The 21,622-nt window shown below is 43.4% G+C and overlaps 1 protein-coding gene across 2 annotated transcripts in view; it reads right to left on the bottom strand.

The window, feature by feature from the left end:
* Positions 1-5,381, bottom strand: part of LOC106630608 (hydrocephalus-inducing protein homolog) — a 29,847-nt gene extending 24,466 nt beyond the window's left edge. For both annotated transcript variants that reach the window (XM_074551088.1, XM_074551087.1), the window contains exons 1-6: positions 5,161-5,381; positions 3,356-3,469; positions 2,132-2,257; positions 1,760-1,879; positions 1,491-1,625; positions 1,101-1,300 (exon numbers count right to left, since the gene is read on the bottom strand). In XM_074551088.1, coding sequence (XP_074407189.1) covers positions 1,101-1,300; positions 1,491-1,625; positions 1,760-1,879; positions 2,132-2,257; positions 3,356-3,424 — 650 coding nt within the window. In that variant the 5' untranslated portion in view covers positions 3,425-3,469; positions 5,161-5,381. The remainder of the gene's footprint in view (positions 1-1,100; positions 1,301-1,490; positions 1,626-1,759; positions 1,880-2,131; positions 2,258-3,355; positions 3,470-5,160) is intronic.
* Positions 5,382-21,622: the final 16,241 nt, after the last annotated feature.

A 21,622-nucleotide genomic window follows, 5' to 3' on the forward strand; every position in this document is an offset into this window, starting at 1 on the left:
TAAATTCAGTCTGTTAGGTTACAGCAGCTCCATCTCTGTGCTGAAAAATTCTGTCCAGAGTCAGCAGCTCACAAGCTCCATCTTTCCCTCTGTCTGAAATAGAGCACCTAGGCTCTATTTCATCTACTTCAAGATTTAATTCCTGAAGTTCAGAAACTCTTTAAATCCCTATCAAGCAGGATCCAACATGCTCTGTAGCACTCAACAGAACTGCTGGCAAGCACATTGTAAAAGGTTACCAGACTTTATTGGGATTTATTATGGCGGTGACAAAACAAGATCTGAAAATCCCAGAGAAAAACCGTGCATGGATTTACAAGTTCCTGCCTACATGTTTGCACAGTCCAAAGCAGCAGCCTGCTTGAGCAGCATCTGAGGAGCCTGGATTGGAGCTGCCAATAGCTCTGGCAGGCTTTGGTGGAAGCTCCTCTTGGACCCTCATGTTTCGCAGCAGAAAAGTCAATTTGCCTTTTGACCTCTGTTTTGCCAGAGAAAAAAAAATCAAAGCCACTCAGCTGCCTGAGGTTAGACAGCAGGTCTGTGCTGCATTCCTGAGCTCAGCTCCTACACCAAGACCTCTGGGATCACATAACCCTCAACACACCACCAGCCAACTGAACTGGTTTCCTTGCAGGTACGGTGTCAAAAATGCATTACCCTCTCCAGTTCAGCCAAGAGGAGAAACACTGATTGTCTTCTGAGACTGGCAGGAACAGCACAGGCTGCCCACAGCCCAGCTCATGTTGGGCATCTGATGCGGGGATCACTGGAAAGCCACGTGCCTGTGGCCTCCCAGAGAATGGGTCTATTTGGCTGGCAGTGCTGAGTAAGCATTTCAGAAGCTGCTTCTGCTCAGGAGGGTGCAAGCCAGCTACCAACATGTTCCAGCACCCTCCTGGAAATCTGAGACAGAGAAAGCTCAAAGGCTGCATCCTGCTTAAACCATGAGAAGCAACGGCAAACCCCACACGTCCTGCTCACTTCCAGCCAGGGCTGCAGGGCAGCAGCTCTGATGCTCTGGTTCCTTTTGCTGCTCTTTCCCAACTCTGCCATCACCCAAAGGTGATATCCTTTGCACAAGGACAGATGAGCTGCCTCACCTCTGGGTGCTCAGCTCGTAACGAGCAGGCCGGTTTCCAACATTGTGAACCAGCAGGGTCTTCTGGGTGCTGTACTTGACCGGACACTTGGAGAAGTCCAGCTGGTCAGGGAAGTCCAGGATGGCTCGGCCACCGATGGCCCAAATTGGCACAACAAACTCTTCTCTTTCAGTGGTGCAGAGGAGCTGGTGGAAATAATCCTGTGGGAAAAGAAACTGTCTCAGCACAGAGCCTTTATCTCCATCTTTAGCATGGGCAAAGATCCTAGTTCCAGATCTAGATCCTCTGAAACCAAACAGGTCCTCAAAAGTCAGGCCAGATGCCCTGAATCCAGCCTTGCAGGTCCACTTTCCACTGAAAACAGCAACCTCTTGGGCTCTCCAGACTGACCTTTCTCTGCCCAGGGGTGAAGAGGATGCGGACAGTGGTGTAGAGGCCCGGTGGCACCTTGCGGCACACGTCATTGGGGCCCACCAGCTGGAAATAAGGTGAGCTCTTCAAGGTGACCTTCACCAAGTGAGGAATCTGCAGGAGAGACATGGAATGATGGTTTTGCCACTTGTGATGGCACAGGTGGACATGCCCTGGTGCCATCCTTAAGCACCCTTCTCTGCTCTCCTCTTCCAGCACAGCGTTAAACCTCCAGTCCCAGCACTCACCTTGTCCCTGTTCCTCAGAACCAGCGGCACTTCACAGACCTCACCGGGGCTGTAGTTCTGAAACACCACCTCTGGTGGGCAAGGCTGAAATGAGCGCTGCTCTGGGGCAGCTGCTGAGAACTGCAGGGAGAGGCCAGAGAGAGCAGAGACAGGTTCAGCTGCTGGGAGGAAGATTCTGCTCTGATCCCCAGTGAAGTGCAGACTCTGGGTGAGCACATCTGCCCAGCCCACACTGGGCAAACAGTGGCTCTTCCACCTCTGCCCTGGGCTGACCAAAAGCTCCTCGACCACTCTGAGCAGGCTCAAGCCAAGCTGCTCTTTTGGCATCCTCCTCAATTATCACATCAAACAGCAAGGGCAGGGAAAGGCTACCTTGTGATGGGAGGTCCCAGGCTTGTCTTGAGGCTGGACAACCTGAGGCAGACTCAGCTTCTTAGCTCTGGCCAGCCTCTGCTTGGTGCTGAGAGACATCTCCTTCTGGAAGGCAGAGGGAGTCAGCTGGAAGGAAAAAATCCAGCAAGAGTCTCAGAAATACCCTTGCTCATGGAGGCTTTTCTTGTTCACTTAGTACTGATGAATGATTTGTGATCACAGCCACTAGCACAGTTCTGGAAGCCCTGGAAGTTTCCTGCTGAAATACTTAGCACCAATAAATTAATAATACAGAGTGCAACACACATACTCCAGCCACATGGCTGTGTCCCATGAGTCTCTCTGTGATTTGATGGGACATGGTTGGGGATTTCTGCTCTTTGGGTCTTTGTTTCCTCTTTCATTTCATTGGATTGAGGCAGTGACCTTTTCAGAGAGTGGGGAGGAGCTCTCAGAACTGCCCGAACTTCATCCCTGCACAACACTCAAAACTCACAGCCAGGAGATAGCACTGCTGGCTGAGTCCAAGAGAAGCAAGCAAGAAAAGCTGTACCAAGAGTGAGGTGCACAGGAATGTGTCCAAGTTTTAGCTCTCTCTGTCAATTAGCATTGGTTTTCTCTGTCTGGGCTGACAGAGCCCTGGACACAAGAAAACAGAGGGATCTCCTTGGCAGAGGCTCAGCAGTGGGGCATCTTCAGCCAAGTGAGCTGCAGACAGCAAGGGACCTTTGTGGCCCTGGCTCCATCCAGCGCTGCCTGCAGGGCTGCATCTGTGCCCACTCAGGAGCTGGGAGAGAACAGCTGCCTTGGCAGCTCTTCCAGCTGGGACCAGCCATGGCTCTCAAGGCTTTGGGCAGAGTTTGAGCTTTCCCCCTCACGTGCCCGGGTGCCCAAGGGCAGGATGGTCAGAGCAGCACAGGTGAGTGCCCAGCCTGACAGAAGGAATGGCTGAGGCAAAGGGGAAGGAAAGAAGCCCATGCTGAGGGCTTCAGCTGTCCATTGGTTTCACTTGGCTCTGCTGGCACAGCCAGGCAAGGCGCTGGGCTGTCCCTGACACACCCACAGTGTTCCCTACTGCACCAGGACAGCCCCAGCAACAGGAGCATGGCACAAAGGGCTGGGGAGGGGCTCTGCAGCTTCAGAGCACTGCTGGACAACAGGGGCAGGGAGAGCAGGGCCAGCAGGGCAGTTTCCAGCCTTAACACAGCCCCAGGGGTTACTCACAGAATTAGCCTTCAGTCTTTCTCTGAGCAAAATACGAGGTGTTGGTGTCTTTGGCACTCCAGAAGCCATCGAGAAGGGATGATGTCGCAGAGGAGTGACAATACCTCAACAGAACTGGAAGGAACAACAATGGAACTCTGAAAATCCAGAACCCAATTCATGGCAGACTCAAGGGATGTACTGGTGCTAAAGGTTTTATATGATTTGAAAGTAGCTAAGTGCTCATTAGGCAGAAGTAGCTAGTGTTGTTAGGCCTCAAGCTGGACTTTATTGCAACTATATGGCTACCTTGGCAATTTAAAGATGGATCGTACTGAAACCTGGAGCTAAAATGCTGAACATTAATAATACTTAGAACAGACAAAGCTGTAGCTCAAATATTACTTAAAACCAGCTTGAGTGGACCTCCTCTTTTTTAGGCTAAATGACCTCTGCTCTCTCAGCTGCTCCTCACAGGACTTGTGAGAGACTGGAATGTTATGGTTAATGGCTTAAGTATTGCTATAAAGGACTTTTTGCCCATTGTGACAAAATTGAATAAAGAAGCTGAGACCCCCCAAAACCACCCTTCCCTGAAAATGCCTCCTGACTGGAACTTGGCACTGGGAGTTAAGCTGCCCAAGGGAACTTGAGACAAAATAAATGTGACACTATTGTCCTATTAGCTCAGGCCTGGGTAGAAGTGAACAAGGCTGAGGGAGTAAAAATATATCCCCACTAAAGTCAAATCCAGCAGTTGTCCTGAAAATCAGCTCTCTCTGCCTTCAGGCTGGGGAAGTCATAGCCACAGACTCGTCTGCTGAGGCCAGGTTTGCACACAAACCTCCCATCAACAGAGGGGGAAGGAGGAAATTTTGGGGGTGAGGCACAACCTCTGGTAAGGGGCAGTGGACACCCATCCTCCCTCAGACCAACTGGCTCAGCTCTAAAAGCCCCCAGCCCCAGAAGGCCACATCCAGGGGACATTCCCATGAGGGGCAGCTGAGGGGGTGTCACAACCCAGCAAAGACCTCCAAAGTGCCCCCAGAGCCATCCCTGAGGCCTTGCACCAGATGACTGCATGGCATGCAGAGAAACACAACAGATCTGAAAATCCACAACCCAATTCATGGCAGACTCAAAGGACATACTGGTGCTAAAGATTTTATATTATTTGAGAGTAGTAAGAGACAGAGCCAAACTTGCCCCATCCCAGGGAGGTACCTGGGCAGTTCCACCTTTCCCAAATCTGCATTAATCCATTGGAGTCTTACATTTTGCAAGGCCTCACCACAGAGACCAGAAGAGGACTGAATGGGATGGGATGGGATCCATGGAATGGTGATATTTTCTACTAAATCTGTCTCTGTCGCTCTCTTTCTTCCCTCCTTCCCAGCCCCCTCCCTCCCCCTCTCCTTTTTCTATTTCTTTCTCCCTCTCACTTCCTTACATTTACTGTTCCATAAAATCCAAACTATTGACTTTGACACATGGTCTCGGTTTGCACGAGATCCAGGGGCATCTCCTTAATAATTTTAATAACCAGATCATAACAACCCACTGAAACTTGAACAGAACTCATTCACCTATAAGTAGTTTAAATAAATACTATAGGAAAAAATGTATAGACAAGTATATTTAGGAGATGTTGCATTTCTTCAGTGAGAAAAAAACACCATCTGCAGATCATGTATTGTTCATCCCCTCAGCTGTACATGCCACTGAACTGAAGACTGGCATTATCCCATCCTGTATTTCCCTTTGGCATTCTCTTTCAGAGCACAGATGTGATAAAACCAGAAAGTACAACTTGAGTCAATCTTTACCTTCAAACGAAATTCAGGACTCTCTGGCAGAAACTAATGTTCTGCAAGTTTAGGAGTCCCTCGCAGAGCAATGTTTTGCGAGTTCTCGCTCACAGTCAGCACTGTTCTGCGAACAACTCCGCTGGCAGTGACCGAGTGCCGCCGGCTGAGCGCACCGGGTGCGAATGAGCAGCGGGGCGGCTGCGGGCGCTGAGGCCGCGGCGCCGTCACAGACGCTGAGGGCCCGGGCGCGGTTACCGGGCAACCGCGGCACCGAGCCTGGGGCCGGGCCGGGCCGCGCTGCAGTGCGCAGGACATTGGCACTTCGGCTGCTGGCTTGGCTTTAGTGCTTTCTGCAGAGTCTTTCTGTATTTATGAAAGTTTAAAATGCGGTGATAAAAGCACCTTTGGCAGGTCTATACCCTGCTCTTTGTATAGCACTAGGATGCTATCCTGGCTGGAGCCCCATCAGGGGCTGAGGGAGCTGGGAAGGGGCTCAGCCTGGAGCAAAGGAGGCTCAGGGGGCCCTTGTGGCTCTGCACAACTCCCTGCCAGGAGGGGACAGCCGGGGGCCGGGCTGTGCTCCCAGGAACAGGGACAGGAGCAGAGGGAGCAGAGAAAACCAGTGCTAATTTACAGAGAGAGCTAAAACTTGGACACATTCCTGTGCACCTCACTCTTGGTACAGCTTTTCTTGCTTGCTTCTCTTGGACTCAGCCAGCAGTGCTATCTCCTGGCTGTGAGTTTTGAGTGTTGTGCAGGGATGAAGTTCGGGCAGTTCTGAGAGCTCCTCCCCACTCTCTGAAAAGGTCACTGCCTCAATCCAATGAAATGAAAGAGGAAACAAAGACCCAAAGAGCAGAAATCCCCAACCATGTCCCATCAAATCACAGAGAGACTCATGGGACACAGCCATGTGGTTGGAGTATGTGTATTGCACTGCATATTATTAATTTATTGGTGCTAAGTTTAAAATGTGGTGATAAAGGCACCTTTGGCAGGTCTATACCCTGCTCTTTGTATAGCACTAGGATGCTATCCTGGCTGGAGCCCCATCAGGGGCTGAGGGAGCTGGGAAGGGGCTCAGCCTGGAGCAAAGGAGGCTCAGGGGGCCCTTGTGGCTCTGCACAACTCCCTGCCAGGAGGGGACAGCCGGGGGCCGGGCTGTGCTCCCAGGAACAGGGACAGGAGCAGAGGGAACGGCCTCAGGCTGGGCTCAGGGTGGGCACCAGCAGGAATTTGCCCATGGAAAGGCTGCTCAGGCCTTGGCAGGGGCTGCCCAGGGAGCTTTGCAGTGCCCATCCCTGCAGGTGTCCCGGGAAGGGCTGGAGGTGGCACTCAGGGCTCTGGGCTGGGGACAAGGTGGGCATCGGGCACAGCTGGGACTCCACGGGCTGGGAGGGATTTTCCAACCCCAGAGATCCTGGGATTCTGTGCTATACAACTTGGACAAAAAGGTTTCCCACCTCTGATGGGTTTCATAATGAGAAAAGAAATTTCTTGGAGTGCTTTGACCTTCATAGTCATGAAAAATGATCCTTGTGCTAAAATTTTGCTCTGCCTTTAGCAAACAGAAGAAAGCTTATGATGGATCTGCTTTCCCTAAAAATAGGGTAGGAAAAAATTAACATCTGAAAACAGTTAAATATGCACATTTGTCCTTCATTGAGGAGCAAGTAACAGACTGCTTAGCTTTAAACATATGGCCTTGAGTTCTCCTGACTTTGTGGGAATGAAAGCCTTAAATCAGATTCACTTGGATGGAAGTATCCGAGTATAGAAATGAATACAAGATCAATGTCAGCAATGAAGTCACACTTCCTGGAGTGTCTCTTATGCATTTGTTGACTAAAGAAGAGATTAATTGTTTCACTTGTAGAAATTTCACTGGTGCCTGAATTTCTGAAAGGTAAATATTTAGGCCAGAAAAAGAAATCATGAGCAATAAAAATTGGATACTTGTAAAGCCATTGGTAAAGCCTCATCAATATTCAGGTGAAAATAGAATACTTTCCTCAAAAGAAAAAAAAAAACCAAAAGAAACCCTCGTACATCACTCACAGTTTGACAAGAAAAAGCTGTTCTTACTACAGAAATTTTCCCAATCTGAAATGAAATTGTTTCAAAAAAAGAAAATTAGAAAATGGAGCAAGAAATCCCTATAGATGGGTCATACTAGAAAAATGCTGATAGGCAATACATCATGTTTGACCCTGATAACCTCTGATCAAAAATTAAATGGCTCTCTGTAGAAATCATTATATTGTAATTATTTTCTCAAAAGACTCATGATTATTTAAATAGCATAGGATTCATCACTAAGTGATATTCCCAGAACCAAAATACTATTATCACAATAATAATAATAATCTTCCTAGAAGTATCAGTACAATAGAAAGTTTGTACCAAATCAAAATAATTTAAAGATTAATACAACTGGTCCTGAAATTTATTACGTGCACAGCATGGAAGAACACTGAGCTATGTAAATGGCTATATCTAAGAATTTTTGTAACAAAAGTATCTGATTGGTACTCTTCACTTTAATATTATCAAGACCATCTTGATAACTTTGTTTTTTGGACTCTGCTGGTTTTAGCTACAATGCAAAGAACAGAAATTTGGCAAATCCATTTTCAAGGGCCTGGAGTGCCAGGAGAAGGGGGAATGCCTTGAAACTGACAGGAGGCAGGTTCAGATCACATATTGGGAATGAGGAATTGTTCCCTGTGAGGGTGGGCAGGCCCTGGCACAGGGTGCCCAGAGCAGCTGGGGCTGCCCCTGGATCCCTGGCAGTGCCCAAGGCCAGGCTGGACACTGGGGCTGGAGCAGCCTGGGACAGGGGAAGCACTGGATGAGCTTTAAGGTCCCTTCTCTCCCTCTCCATCTCCCTCTCCCCTCAAAGTATTTTAATTCTTGTCATTCTACAAAGCACAAGACCAACACAATTACAACTATTTAATGTACAGCAGACCTGGAATAAAGTTTGCTTCAGGAATTTCTTATGATTCACCTGGTTGGGATTTAGAGTGCTTAATCCCATTTCTACTACCTGGATGCTCCTACCAGCTATGTTCCCCATTTTATTTGCTTCCCAGGAATGCAAAGCATTGTTAGTAGATGTTTATAGAAACTCTTGCTGCTCCACTGTCTCACAACAACAAGTTTTTTGACAAAACCCTGTTGTGTACAAGGAAAGCATTTACCTCCACATCATCAAACCCATGGGATGACATGAGGTAATCTCTCCAGTGTATTTGCCTTCCTCTGTTCAGTCTTTCTGTGAGGTGTTATTTTTCATAATATTCTTATGTTCAGGCTATGGGAATTTGTACTTTGGCTCATTTCTGAAAACAGAAGCTGCATGAGGGCTTGAGGGAGCCTAAGCCATGCTGAGGTGAATAACCATTTGACCTCTGATTTATGCTGTGAGTAACAGGAACGCTTTCCCAGGTAATCCATTAGTCTTATTTTCATATTATGCTTCCACAAATCTCTGCAATAGCTTTTCTAAAGATGAACATTATGCAGCCTCTGTTGAGAAAATAATAGGAGGTTTGCACACCATGGCCAGTGGAAACACCATCAACCCATATATCAGCTCAGTAATGTTTTTACTGAAATTGTCTGCAGCTGGGTGATTGGAGTGCAATTTATTTTCACAAGCCATCATTTCAGGCACTTTCAGACGGCATTTCATGCACATTAGTGACATTGTCCTGCGTTAATTGCAGGTATTATTTCTTTTATTTCTGTGCTGCTTTTCACAGGTTGGAGGGGACAGCACAGGATCACACCCTGGATAAGGCTGGGAGGGACCTCTGGAGATTCTCTAATCCACTCTCCTGCCCAGACCAGGGTCAGGCAGAGCAGGCTGCTCACAGCTGCCTTCAAGTCAGGTTTTTGGTATCTCCAAGGGTGGAGAACCCAAAATCCCTTTGGACAACCTGTTCCAGGTTTGGCTGTCTTCACAGTGAGAAGTTTTTTTCTTACATTTAAATGGAATTTCCTGCATTTCAGATACCTGATATTACCTCCTCTCCCTTCACTCTATACCACCCATGGGTTTGGCTCCATCTTCCTACCCCTGGCAGGCATTACTGCAATTACACATTCCTGCAATGTTCACAATGGTCATCAGCAAAGGATAAACTGGGAGGAAAAAAACCCTGGAGTTTCAGTTGTTTTAGCCTCTTCCTGCTTCACTGATTTATTTTACTTATGGAACAATTTTACACGGCAGTACTACCTGCAGACCTGAAGCAGGCTGGAGTCTCCTTTGGGCTGGAGGAGAATAACAATGGCTCCTCTCCTCTTCTGAGGAATAAACAGAATTGTAGCACAGACTGAATTAATCTCTGAGAATAAAGGCAGAGTTCCACTCTTTATGCCTTTATGGCAATGAGAAGTTCCTATACTCCTTCTCACCAGGTTGACAGAATATACAAATAAGAGGAGCCTCAATTTCCCCTCTGCACAAGGAGGATTTTGACAACAAAATAACACCTTGTTCCATGAATTTTCAAATTTTCTATCAGAGTAATGTATTTAAATTAAATTTATAAATGAGTTAAAATAGCAAAAAGGCAAAGAAAGGTATGGTACCAGAAAATAAGGAGTAGAGAAGGAACTTCAGGTATTTTAGCAGCTTGCTCACTGTCGTCCACCCCCACAGTGTAATGGGGGAGAAAATAGGAAGAACTAGAGTGGGAAGACTTGTGGGTCAAAATAAAGACAAGGAAATCACTTATCAAGTACTGCTGAGAGGAAACCAAACTCTCACCCTGAAGCTTCTCTTTTCCAGGCTGAACAATGGCAGCTGTGCCAGCCTTTCCTCCCAGCAGAGCTGCTCCATCCCTCTGCTCATCCTGGAGCCTCCTCTGGGCTCTCTGAGCAGCTCCAAATCTTATGCAAGGACAGGAAAGATCTTGGTGGATAAAACCAGGAATATTTATTCACCTCTTGTTACAGGGGCCAAGCCTGGCCAAGCTGTGTGATTTACAGAACCCTGAGCTACTTACAAAATGATTTTCCTTTCCTCCCCTGCCAGGTCTCTGCCTGTAGTACCCACTTCAGTTGTTTTGCAGAAGTGCAGCAGCTCAGGGTCGTTAGAAGCAGGGCAAGGCCAGTAATGACCTCACAGCTGGACTGTACAGACAGCAGTCAGAGAGCTTGGATCTGAAACCCTGAACATTTCACATAATGACTTAAAGTTCTAGTGCAAGTCTGCATTTTAAAAGGCTGAAAAAAAATCCCTGCTTTGGCACATGACACTAAAACTTTGAATTTCAGCATTTCTTCAAAGGCATTCACACATACAACAGGAAATAATTCTGTGCATATTTAGTGAGCATTTGTAGCAAGAGTCATCACTTCTCTGCATCATCACAATATTCATTACAATGAATTTTAGTCTAGACAGTTTTTTTTTTTTTTCTCATGATTAAAAATGTTTATTCATAAAATAATTTAGTTTCACATTTGGGAACTTTGTATAATTCATTTGCATTAAATAACAGTTTTAGTGGTTTTAAAAAGAAACTACTTATTTTCTGCATACACATCTCTTGTAAAAGGACTTGAATATTTAGGTAGCTATCATTTATAGCTGCTAGCACCTTGGATTTCAGTGTAATTTATCAGGCTTTGTAAAAGTATTTCTGAAATACCTTGATTAAACAAACATTCCATTGCTAGATTAATCAGAGCTTTCATAATATTTCCACAGAATATTTATTTGAATTAGGACTGGTTTTAACTAAGGTACCTTCATGATCGAGGACTGCAATAGGCATTTAATAAAACAACCAAATACTTCACTGCTTTTTCTCTGTGCTTAGACATCATTGCAGCTCCTGCTGACTAGATTAGAAGTGGTGCTAAGGAAGATATAGATTAATAAAACAACATGTAAAGTCATGGGAGAATATATTAATAGAAAAACCACACAGTTATCACATAATCTGTGCTTGTACCTTCCCATTAACACAGATTTATTGTGTCCTTATACAAATGAGTGCAAGTGTGCTTTACTCTAAGGCTTGGCCCAAAGATTCTTGACATCAACAGAAAACTCTTGTGACTTCAAAGAATTTACAGCAGAGTTTTTATCATCTGTGAAACAAACCTCTCTTACAAAAAGATATTCAGCATCAGATCTTCTAATTTAGACTCCAACTATTATCCTTCAAAACAAGGTTTATGCTAAAGCAGATCTGCTAATTAATCAATTTGGAATCTGACTTTTTTCAGAGTTCTAATGGTCTCTGCCTATTCAGAACAAGGCTTGAGTCCAGAGACTCAGAGACAGCCCTGTAACACTGCTGGCAGGTAGGGACACCAGGAATGGAGCCACAGCCTGTTCCTGATGGGAAGGAACACACCCTGTTAAAAAAATAAACCTCCCCCAGAAAAAGGGTGCTTTTGAGAAATTTAAATATACACTGACAAAGGAAAACTCCTGCTTTGAAGCAGTCTGTACCTTAATTCTTTGTGCCAGGTTCCATCTAAGAAAGCTTCTCACCCCAGTTAAGGTTATTTTTTAGACCAAAGACAATTATTTTATTAATCTGTAGCAATGGGACATGTTTATTATGGGAATAAATCACACAGACTCCATTTTCTTCAAAAAGCCCATTTTTTATTCACATAACTTTTTTTATACAGCTTTACAGACCTCATGTGTGACTCCAGTTGGTCAGCAGCTTTCTTGCCAATTACTTTATTGGTTAATAACAAGTTGTTATCTTGTATTAATTGGTCACTCAAACCCACGTGGTGTAGTGCAGGGAAAGTTGTTTGTGAGGGATAGTTTTCATTTTTCTATCTAACAGTGTAAAACCAGTTTATACAGGTGCTGGTTGTTTTTCACCCAGGACTAGATTGTTATACTAACCAACTGCTCACACCAGGATTGCTTTCACATGGGCACCTGCAAAGGGCTAGCTTGCCTTAGAAGAAATGACAGCTAGCCAGAGCAGGCCTGATCTCATAAGGCTTTTCTTTCTACTTTTTCTACTTTACTGCAACAGTTTACAGCCCTGTTTAAACCAGAATACCACTCAGATTTGTCATGTGTCCTCTGCTGTCTCAGTGATCCAGGGCAAGATGAAATGTGGCTGGCAAATAAATTCTGACAGCCAGTGCTGTACAGAGATTCTGACCGTCAGCCCCAGATTTCCCGCAAGCTCTGAGGTACAGCCAGCACTGGGCACCCATTTTTACTGACCCAAAGCAAAGGACAGCCTTTTCTTATTCTTTCTAACACAGGTTCAGATCACAGAACTCTGCAGTTCTGCTTTATTCAAGTGCTTCTCTTTTTAGGAAAATTGCCCTGCATGCCATGGAATTGCACTGCTCAGTGTGGCTGGGAACTGGACTTGGGCTATGAACAGGATACAGTCATCCTGAATATTTTCCCAGTTAATGATCTGTGTTAAAATAAACCTGCAACTTCATCCATTAGCACTGTTCTCTACAGAAGGAAAATGCAGTCAAAACAGAAAAGGAAAAAATTAGTTTTGGCTGCAGGGCGTCATTGTTCAGCTTGGAATCAAAATCAGGAAACTCTCAACATTCTAGGACTGTAAGTCACCTTAAATGTGAGTAACATCACAGAATTGGGTGTCAATCTTTCTTCATATTTTTATTGCAAAGGCCTTATTTTCAGCAATTCACCTCTGAGTGCCTTACGTGAAGTGTTCTCAATGTGAAAGCATTTACCTTTGACCAGATGGAAATACTCACCCATTGCTGTCAGATTTCTCTCATCTTAAACACCACTATGAGAAGACAGAAAGAGACTGTTCTCCATTCAAACTCTCCTAATCCAGTTCCCTTTGGCTTTCTTAGTTAACTTCAAGGAAAAAAATTGCTTAGCCCATATTTTAGTAATTATTTTTTAGTAATTAATTATATACAAGTATTACCTTTTTCTCCTCCTCCCCCCTGCTCAAAAAGAAATTAGGAAATGACTGTGTGCTTTATTTTTTCCAATGTACTCACTGTAAATCTTAAATTCATTGATCCCTTCTCCAAGCAGTGGCAAATGGTGACATATTTCTCTATTACTTCCTGTCACTTTTAGCTACAGATAAACATCTCAAGAGCTTGAAACTGATGGTGAAAGGATCACATCAATAACAAACCTCCTCCTCTTCCTCACCAGAGCCAAACACAAAGCTCAGGGACCAAAAGCAGCAGAATCTTCCCTCAGTAGAGGTCTGGCACCTTCAGACTTTCAAGAAGCTGGCATGGAGTTGCCTCAGAGCCCAGGAATTCTCAGGTGTGCAGGAGAAATGAATGTGCAGGATTTCAGGAACTGCTCTGCAGTGGGCAGTGTGAAGGGCTGGCAAAGGCTTTTACAAAAGCATTTTGTATTGATGCTACAGTTTCTCTCTGACATATTAATCCACACACCAGCAAGTGAGAAATGAGACCTCAATTCCAGCTTGGATCATCTGGCCTGAGCTTCCACATGGATAAGAAGTGCTGTGATAGTTCTCTATAGCAGCTTAATTTCAAAATCACTGAAGCCTGAAAGCCTCAAATGAGTTTTCCCTTTCTGAAACAGAAAATAAAACTTCAAGATCCAACTGTTGAAAAGCTTCCCTAAATCTCCTGGGAATCACAGTGCAGTTTTATACAGCAATAACAGCCATCATACCCATAATTCTTAATTAGAATAAAGCCTTAGCCATATAATATGGAATATGTTTTATGCACAACCTTTCTTACTCTTAATCTTTAAAAAAATATATTTAAGAATTACTCTATTCCATACAGAGCAGTAGATGTCTTAAAGCACACACCACATTTATAGTAAATATTGAATTTTAGGGGTGCAGGACAAAAATTTGAAGCAGCCCTCCCCCTGATGATTTCAAAGACAAGTCATAAGCAGAAACTGGAAGGTTCCAACATTATCCACCAAAAAAAAAGTGATTGGCAAGGTCAGACTGTTTCTAAAAGCAGCATTTAAACACTGCCTTTACTGAAACCTGAAAAAATTGCTAAGACAAGGGACAGCAGAGTATTTAGAAATCAAAAAACTCTTAAGTACAAAAAAAGCTTTCCTCACAGGGAGCATGAAAACAAAATTGATTCTGCAATTGACCCGAGATATTTGAATTGACAGAATTAAACCTAGTGTGTCCTCAGGAAAATCATGTAGTATAGTTTTCCAATATTAGTGTATTGTCCAATTATCCTTCTAAAGATGCATAAATTGCCATTTTACCAGAATGCTTTCCAAAAATCTGGTTATCAAAGCCCCATTTATTTTAATTGCTCAACTATCCTCATTCCAATTGGTTGTTTATGAAAGAGTATAATAGAAAAAGAATAAGTAGTTGAAACATTTTCTCTCAATAATTTACACTGAGGTAGTTGAAACATTTTCTCTCAACAATTTACACTGAGGTGTGGTTTTATTGCCACAGCTCTTGATGGATTTTTTTCCCACATTTCAGAATTAAATCAAAATCCAAATAAATTATTAGCACATCCTGCAGCAAGGGATTTCAGTGCTTAACAAGGTAAATGTTAGATTTTATTATATTTTAAATTAATTTATGAGTACTGATGAGGAATGTTCAGGTCTGTCCCCTCTATCTGCATTCAGTCAGTACTTGAAAAAAGAAAATTAATACCCTTTTTTTTTTAAATTAAGGTTACCCTACTTTGCACGTGTTTAAAAATCTGTTACTGCTGTGCAGGAGTAGGTTCAAGAATAGGCAAAATACAACATTTTTGACTTTAACAAAGGACAACACCTGAACAAAGTGAAAGGGCTGATTTTCAGGCTGATTTATGCTTTGGCCTTTAGTTTTGAGAAATTGTTCTGTTATGCCCTGACTTGCCTGAAGATGGTACTGGCATCCCACAGACCTGCCTGCAGCTCCAAAGCAGCACAGCCCAGCTCCAGCACCTCAGCTTGCCATCCTCAGAGCAGAGCTGCAACCAGCTCAGGCAGCTGCTCTGAATATTTTAATCCTGCTTCTTCTCTAATTTACAGTAATTTAAATCTAAAATAATAACTTCTTCATGGTGCATTATTGTGCAAATAGCATTTAATGAACCTATTTTTCTGCAGCTCGAAGTTAGCTTTCCAGAGTGAGCATTGCTACAGGTGGGAAAATAATGGGTGGTTCAGTTCTGTGTCCAAACCTTCAGAAAATGAGCAGTGGCTTGGTGGATTTCTAACAGAACTTGAGGATGGAAAACGAGAGAGAAAATGGTGAGGGGAAAACCATCCTTGCTTTGGGGCAACCTGCAATTCATCCCTTACCACAAAATAAATTATTTAATGCAAAGAAACTGTACAAAAACACCGAAAAATGCTGTTTTGAGGAAGAAATTAAGACCTACTTAAATTGAAAGGGTTATTTTTTCATACAGTGTTTCACTTTGAAACAGATGATGAAACACTTACCACTTGCTTATTTCTGGAGAGGTTTACTAATTTTTTAATAAAAAACCTAAATACTTCTTATTTAGGAGCAGAAAAACTGAGAGGAGTGATGAAGACCACTGGAAATATATATATTGTATATATGTATGATGCAGGTTATATATAAGTTATGGATAAAAGACATAACTTAGAGTCAGCTGATGTCACTGAGCTTAAATGGCTTTGAATTTGCATTTTTCAGCTTTCATCTTTTCAATCTTTGTATGACCTTGATAATTTTAATCTTTATTTCTTTATATAATTGATTGATATGTCAACAAAATATGAGTTTGTTTTAAACTCAAAACGCAAAAAAAAAATTAAAAAATTGAATGTCCTAATCTTCCAATAATAAAATGTAAAGGATTTTTGTTTAAACTAAAAGAAAGAAAAAGATTTGTATGTGCCAGGCAGCATCCTGGAGTCTAAAGGGAAATCTCTTTTTAATGCTGCTTGGAGACAAATGATACAAGGCCTTGAGGGACAGACTGTATTCACCTTGTGCTGAAAGCTCAGAGTATGAGGCAATGTTTTAATGTCTGCTCAAATGAGTGAGCAGATTTGTTTGAATCGAGATGATTTTTGTGCTGTAAAATGACTCAGTTTTTGGTATCAAAGGTGATTGTGTTCATACATGATGCTGAATAGGAAAACCAAACAAACCAACAAACCAACATATCAGGGGATGGGGCAGAGAAGGCAAAATTTTTCTACATTTTAAAAGTTTCTACTCTGGTGGCAATGAAAATTCACCTTGGAAAGAACAACTGGATTAGAACAGAGAGCAGACTTGACTAATCTAATCCAAAACACCTAGGGAAAAAAACCAAAACACCAAGAAACTAAAGCTGATTCTATGGATTACTATCTTCACTGACTTCAGGGATTCACTGGACTCTGAACAGCTCATTTACATATAATGACCAGATTTTTCTAATAAAAAGCCAAAACTACACCACAAATTTTCCCAAGGATTCATAGATGTATGGAGCATTTCCTTTCAAAGACAGGAGCCGGGGAATGGCTCCCAGTGCCAGAGGGCAGGGCTGGGTGGGATCCTGGCAATGAGGAATTGTTCCCTGTGAGGGTGGGCAGGCCCTGGCACAGGGTGCCCAGAGCAGCTGGGGCTGCCCCTGGATCCCTGGCAGTGCCCAAGGCCAGGCTGGACACTGGGGCTGGAGCAGTCTGGGACAGTGGAAGGTGTCCCTGCCATGGCAGGGGTGGCAATGGATGGGTTTTTAGGTCCTTTTTAACATAAACCATTCCAGGATTCCATGACTGTCTGAAGTCCTGAGAGTGCAGTTGTAGAATCTAAATGTGGATCTTCCAAACTAGGAGTAAAACATAACCTGTGAGCCTTTAAGGGTTGATATTTGAGTACCATCACACAGAAACACACATAAAACCTTCCCCTTCTGAGGCAACCCCACAGACCTGAAATAAACCCCATAAAATTAATTGGGCTCCCCAGGAAACTTGGAGGAAGGGTCAAAATTCTGTTTTTTCTGCCAGGTCAGTAGTGAGACACACCATCACAAAACCCAGACAGAAAACAGATCTTGACCTTTCCCCTAATCCAGCTCTCTGCATCAACTTCCACTTCAGCTCTATTTTCATAAAGATTAAACAAAAGAACTGGATGGCAACTGCATCTGCTGCCTAACTTGGAGCCAACACAAGTGTGAGATTACCCTTAGCTGCTGAGTAATCCTTCCCTATATCATACCAAAGATCTGAAGGATTTCACATCTGTGGTGATAAATTTCTGCAGTTTTGTCCATATTCTCTATTTTCCAGTTCTTCAGTATTGCTGAAGGAAGTAAATATTTTCCATTTGAAGGAAGGACAATGCAAAAATGGCAACATCATGGTTTCATTGCAGTTATATAAGTTTTGAGTACCCAAGTGGGATCCTGAATATTAAAGGTTTTTTGAAAAATGTTTTTTGGACCAATTATTAATTGCCCTGATTTAATGAGCTTCCTAATGGTCTTTTATTGGAAGAACCATTTTACCATGAGAATCTTCCATCTTTCCTTCATTTTATGTGACCTGAAATCTGTTCTTCAGCAGAGAATACATTATCACTTGCCTATTTTCTTCTTATTCATGAACTTATATTTTTTGATGATATTTTTGTTTGCTTGCATCTCCTTTGAAATTTGAATTCTTGGTCACTGAGATTGTTGTGATGTAGCTTCAACTCAGTTTCACTTCATATTTTTCTGAAAGAAAGGTAACAGTGTGAACCACAAAGATTATTTGCTGTTCTTTGCAGCATGTGCCCAAAAAGTCTTCTCAAAATACTTATTTGTTTGAAAGATGATTTGAGAGGTTTTGTTATTGCTGCATGCATTTCTCTTAATAGGGATTTCATCTTTTCAGACCGTTTATGCTTTAAATGGATTCATTCAAGAAGCGTTTCTCTGAGTTATTGATGGCTCTAAATTTACACTGTAAAAATTAGAAATAGCTATGACCTCCTGTGCTTCTGTGATTTGTCTGGAGGTTCTCCACAAAGGAAAGCAGAGAAAGGAGAGCTCTGCTCGTGTGACACTACAAGGATGCACATCCCTTCCCTTCCCTTCCCTTCCCTTCCCTTCCCTTCCCTTCCCTTCCCTTCCCTTCCCTTCCCTTCCCTTCCCTTCCCTTCCCTTCCCTTCCCTTCCCTTCCCTTCCCTTCCCTTCCCTTCCCTTCCCTTCCCTTCCCTTCCCTTCCCTTCCCTTCCCTTCCCTTCCCTTCCCTTCCCTTCCCTTCCCTTCCCTTCCCTTCCCTTCCCTTCCCTTCCCAACACTTCCCAACACTTCCCAACACTTCCCAACACTTCCCAACACTTCCCTTCCCAACACTTCCCAACACTTCCCAACACTTCCCAACACTTCATTTGTTGGATTCCTTCTGGCACAGGGGCCACTGGGAGTCGCTCCCTCCACAGCTGTTACACACAACCCCACCTCTACATATCTGTTCTATTTAGGACTTTGTGCCAGGAAGAAATCATGACTTGGCAGGGTAAAAGCCCAGTGCAAGGCTCAGGTGAGTGGGTGCAGCAGGACACTTACACTTAATGCAATTAATTACATTGCAGAGTCAGAGTATTGATGGAGACTGAGAGCCAGACAAGGAGATTCTGAGACCTGCTGTCAAGGAACTGCCACAGAAGAACACAACACAGATAATTGACATAATTCCTACTTTCTGACCACATTTAAGCTGTGTGATGCTCTTATTAAGCTCAGACTTTTACCTATTCCTTATTTCTTCAGTGAAAGAAGGTGATAAATTCCTTCTTCAGTAAATCAGGTGAGTCCATGGGTTCTGAGCATGGCCTAACAGATTTGTACAGAACCCTCAAGGTTGGAAAATCCCTGCCAGCCCGTGGAGTCCCAGCTGTGCCCGATGCCCACCTTGTCCCCAGCCCAGAGCCCTGAGTGCCACCTCCAGCCCTTCCTGGGACACCTGCAGGGATGGGCACTGCAAACCCCCCTGGGCAGCCTTTTTTTTTTTCAGTGAAAAAAGCAAGTATGAAGCCTCTCACAACAAAGAATGTACATTTCCCCAGCTCTCAAATTTCTCTAACTTTTAAATCTATCTTGTCTTGACTGATTTCAGTCCTGTTCCCTAACACTCATTTCTATTCCCTGCAATTTCATAGGTGCTCAGTAATTCCCAGTTTCTAACTTCATTATGGGCATCATGGCATTGAAAGGTTTTGTGTGCACATTTCTTGCTGTGCTGGAAGTGCAGCACAATTTGCACCTGCTTGACTGAGCAAAGAAATTTACTCTCTGTTCTCCTACCTGGAAACCAAAGCCAACCACTTGAACATGCAAGATGAATCTAAACAAAAGTTTTGGAGTTTCATATCTCCCTAGAAATCCATCCTAAAAATTACTTTGCTAGTGGAAGCCTGACTCTAAATGGCTTCCACTTCTTATGGCTTTAATTCCTGATTTCAGCCAAGCCAACAGAAGCATTTCTCAGTGATTTTTATTTTAACTGTGTGTAAATTCTAATGACCAGTTAATTGGCAGCCAGGTTTGTATTTCAGTATTCTTACTGATATATTGAAAATATCCAAGACTACAGGATTCCTCTCCATGGTTTTTTAAGGCAATGTAGTTTATTTACATGGTTTAAGTATGATGCATTCTAAAATTTCTGCAATTACCAAAAATTGTTTAAAAGAAAGCTGTAGCCCACATTTCCTTTACCTTATTACTAAAAATAACAGTAATGTTTTCACTTACAGCAGTGCAGAATTTTTGTAGCTTTAATTTTAAAGCTCATTCAGCTCTCACTCTTTACCTTTGCATAGAAATATTATTATTCTTGGCTCTGCTTATGGCTTCATGAAAACTATACAACCTCCTTTAGTATTCTTTAGTCCTTAACAAGAGAGACTGGGAATTGAGGAGTAATCACTAATGCTTATCTGCCTTTCTTATTTAAAAACAATAATGATGTTCACTCATCCTGAACAAGGACTTTAATTAATCATTGTAGTAATGCAGAAGTCCCAGTGTTACTATCACTGACACAAAACAGTAATATTAAGTCCTGCTTAAATGCTTTTATTCTGTAAAATAAATCTTTGCATCAAGACCCAAAAATTTAGTAAAATTAAAATATTACCCCATTATTCTAGTTCTTACAAAATTTTCAAGCAGGTGTATTATTTTTAGGCTGGCATTGTTTTTATCCTATGAGAGCTGACAATTACACTATTTACAGGATATGTTTTCTGGCAGTGAATAAATAAATATATTTTTATATGTTTTCTGTCTATATATTTTCCTTATATATATTTTAATTATTATATTAAGAGACAAATTTCTCTTCTGTAAGTACTTTCACTCAATTTTGCGAGGTATTCCACAAGGTGTAGCTTATCCTCCAGGTTTGTTTCTTTGGGTTTAAGATGACCCTGTTTCAATGGGCATGGGAAGAACTCAACTTTGTGCATCACCTCCCAGACTGGTACACCCTGATTGACTGAAATACCATCTTCACCTTCTATTTAGATATGGCTACTATTAGCTAATAGCCTAATTAGATTAAAAGCTACCCAGTGCATCTTTTCCATTTGAATAATTCAAATGCAATGACTAATTAAACTCTTAAGGGAAGCACACAGCTATTTATGCTGCTGCCTCCTGTGAAGGAGTTCCCATCACAGTGGTCTCGCACATATCTCCTTGTTCTGTCACATTCCAGAACATTCCCCCAGGCTGGGAGTGCTGCACAAGGAAGTGCTGTGCAGCTGAATTCTCTGGAGAGCAGAAACCAGTTGTGCAGGGACTTCATAAACTCCAGTTTCTAAGGAAGACAGGGAAAACACAAATAAATGCATTTCTGCAGCAGCCTGAAATGCAAAGGGCCATGTTTCATATGCAGCCTGCCCTATACACTGCCACACTCTGAAGGCAATGAATTACAGAGTGTTACTGGGCTGTTTTGACACCTATTTAGCTGGATTGTACTGTATTTATTTTTACAGGATTTTTATACTTTGTTTTGCCCTCAAGTCTTGCCACAGCTACTCCAGGAAAACTTTCCACCCTAGATTTTCTACAGTTATGGTCCTGCCAATAGAAGAGTGAGTCAGCAAGGCACAGAGATGACAGGGTTAAAATGAAAATGAAAAATAAAGGAAAATGAAGTGAAATGAGAAGGGGAAGGGGAAGGGGAAGGGGAAGGGGAAGGGGAAGGGGAAGGGGAAGGGGAAGGGGAAGGGGAAGGGGAAGGGGAAGGGGAAGGGGAAGGGGAAGGGGAAGGGGAAGGGAAGGGAGGGGAGGGGAGGGGGAGGGGGGAGGGGAGGGGAGGGGAGGGGAGGGGAGGGGAGGGGAGGGGAGGGGAGGGGAGGGGAGGGGAGGGGAGGGGAGGGGAGGGGAGGAGAGGGGAGGAGAGGAGAGGAGAGGAGAGGAGAGGAGAGGAGAGGAGAGGAGAGGAGAGGAGAGGAGAGGAGAGGAGAGGAGAGGAGAGGAGAGGAGAGGAGAGGAGAGGAGAGGAGAGGAGAGGAGAGGAGAGGA

This window comes from Zonotrichia albicollis, chromosome 13 (assembly GCF_047830755.1).
Source record: "Zonotrichia albicollis isolate bZonAlb1 chromosome 13, bZonAlb1.hap1, whole genome shotgun sequence".
Taxonomy (NCBI): domain Eukaryota; kingdom Metazoa; phylum Chordata; class Aves; order Passeriformes; family Passerellidae; genus Zonotrichia; species Zonotrichia albicollis.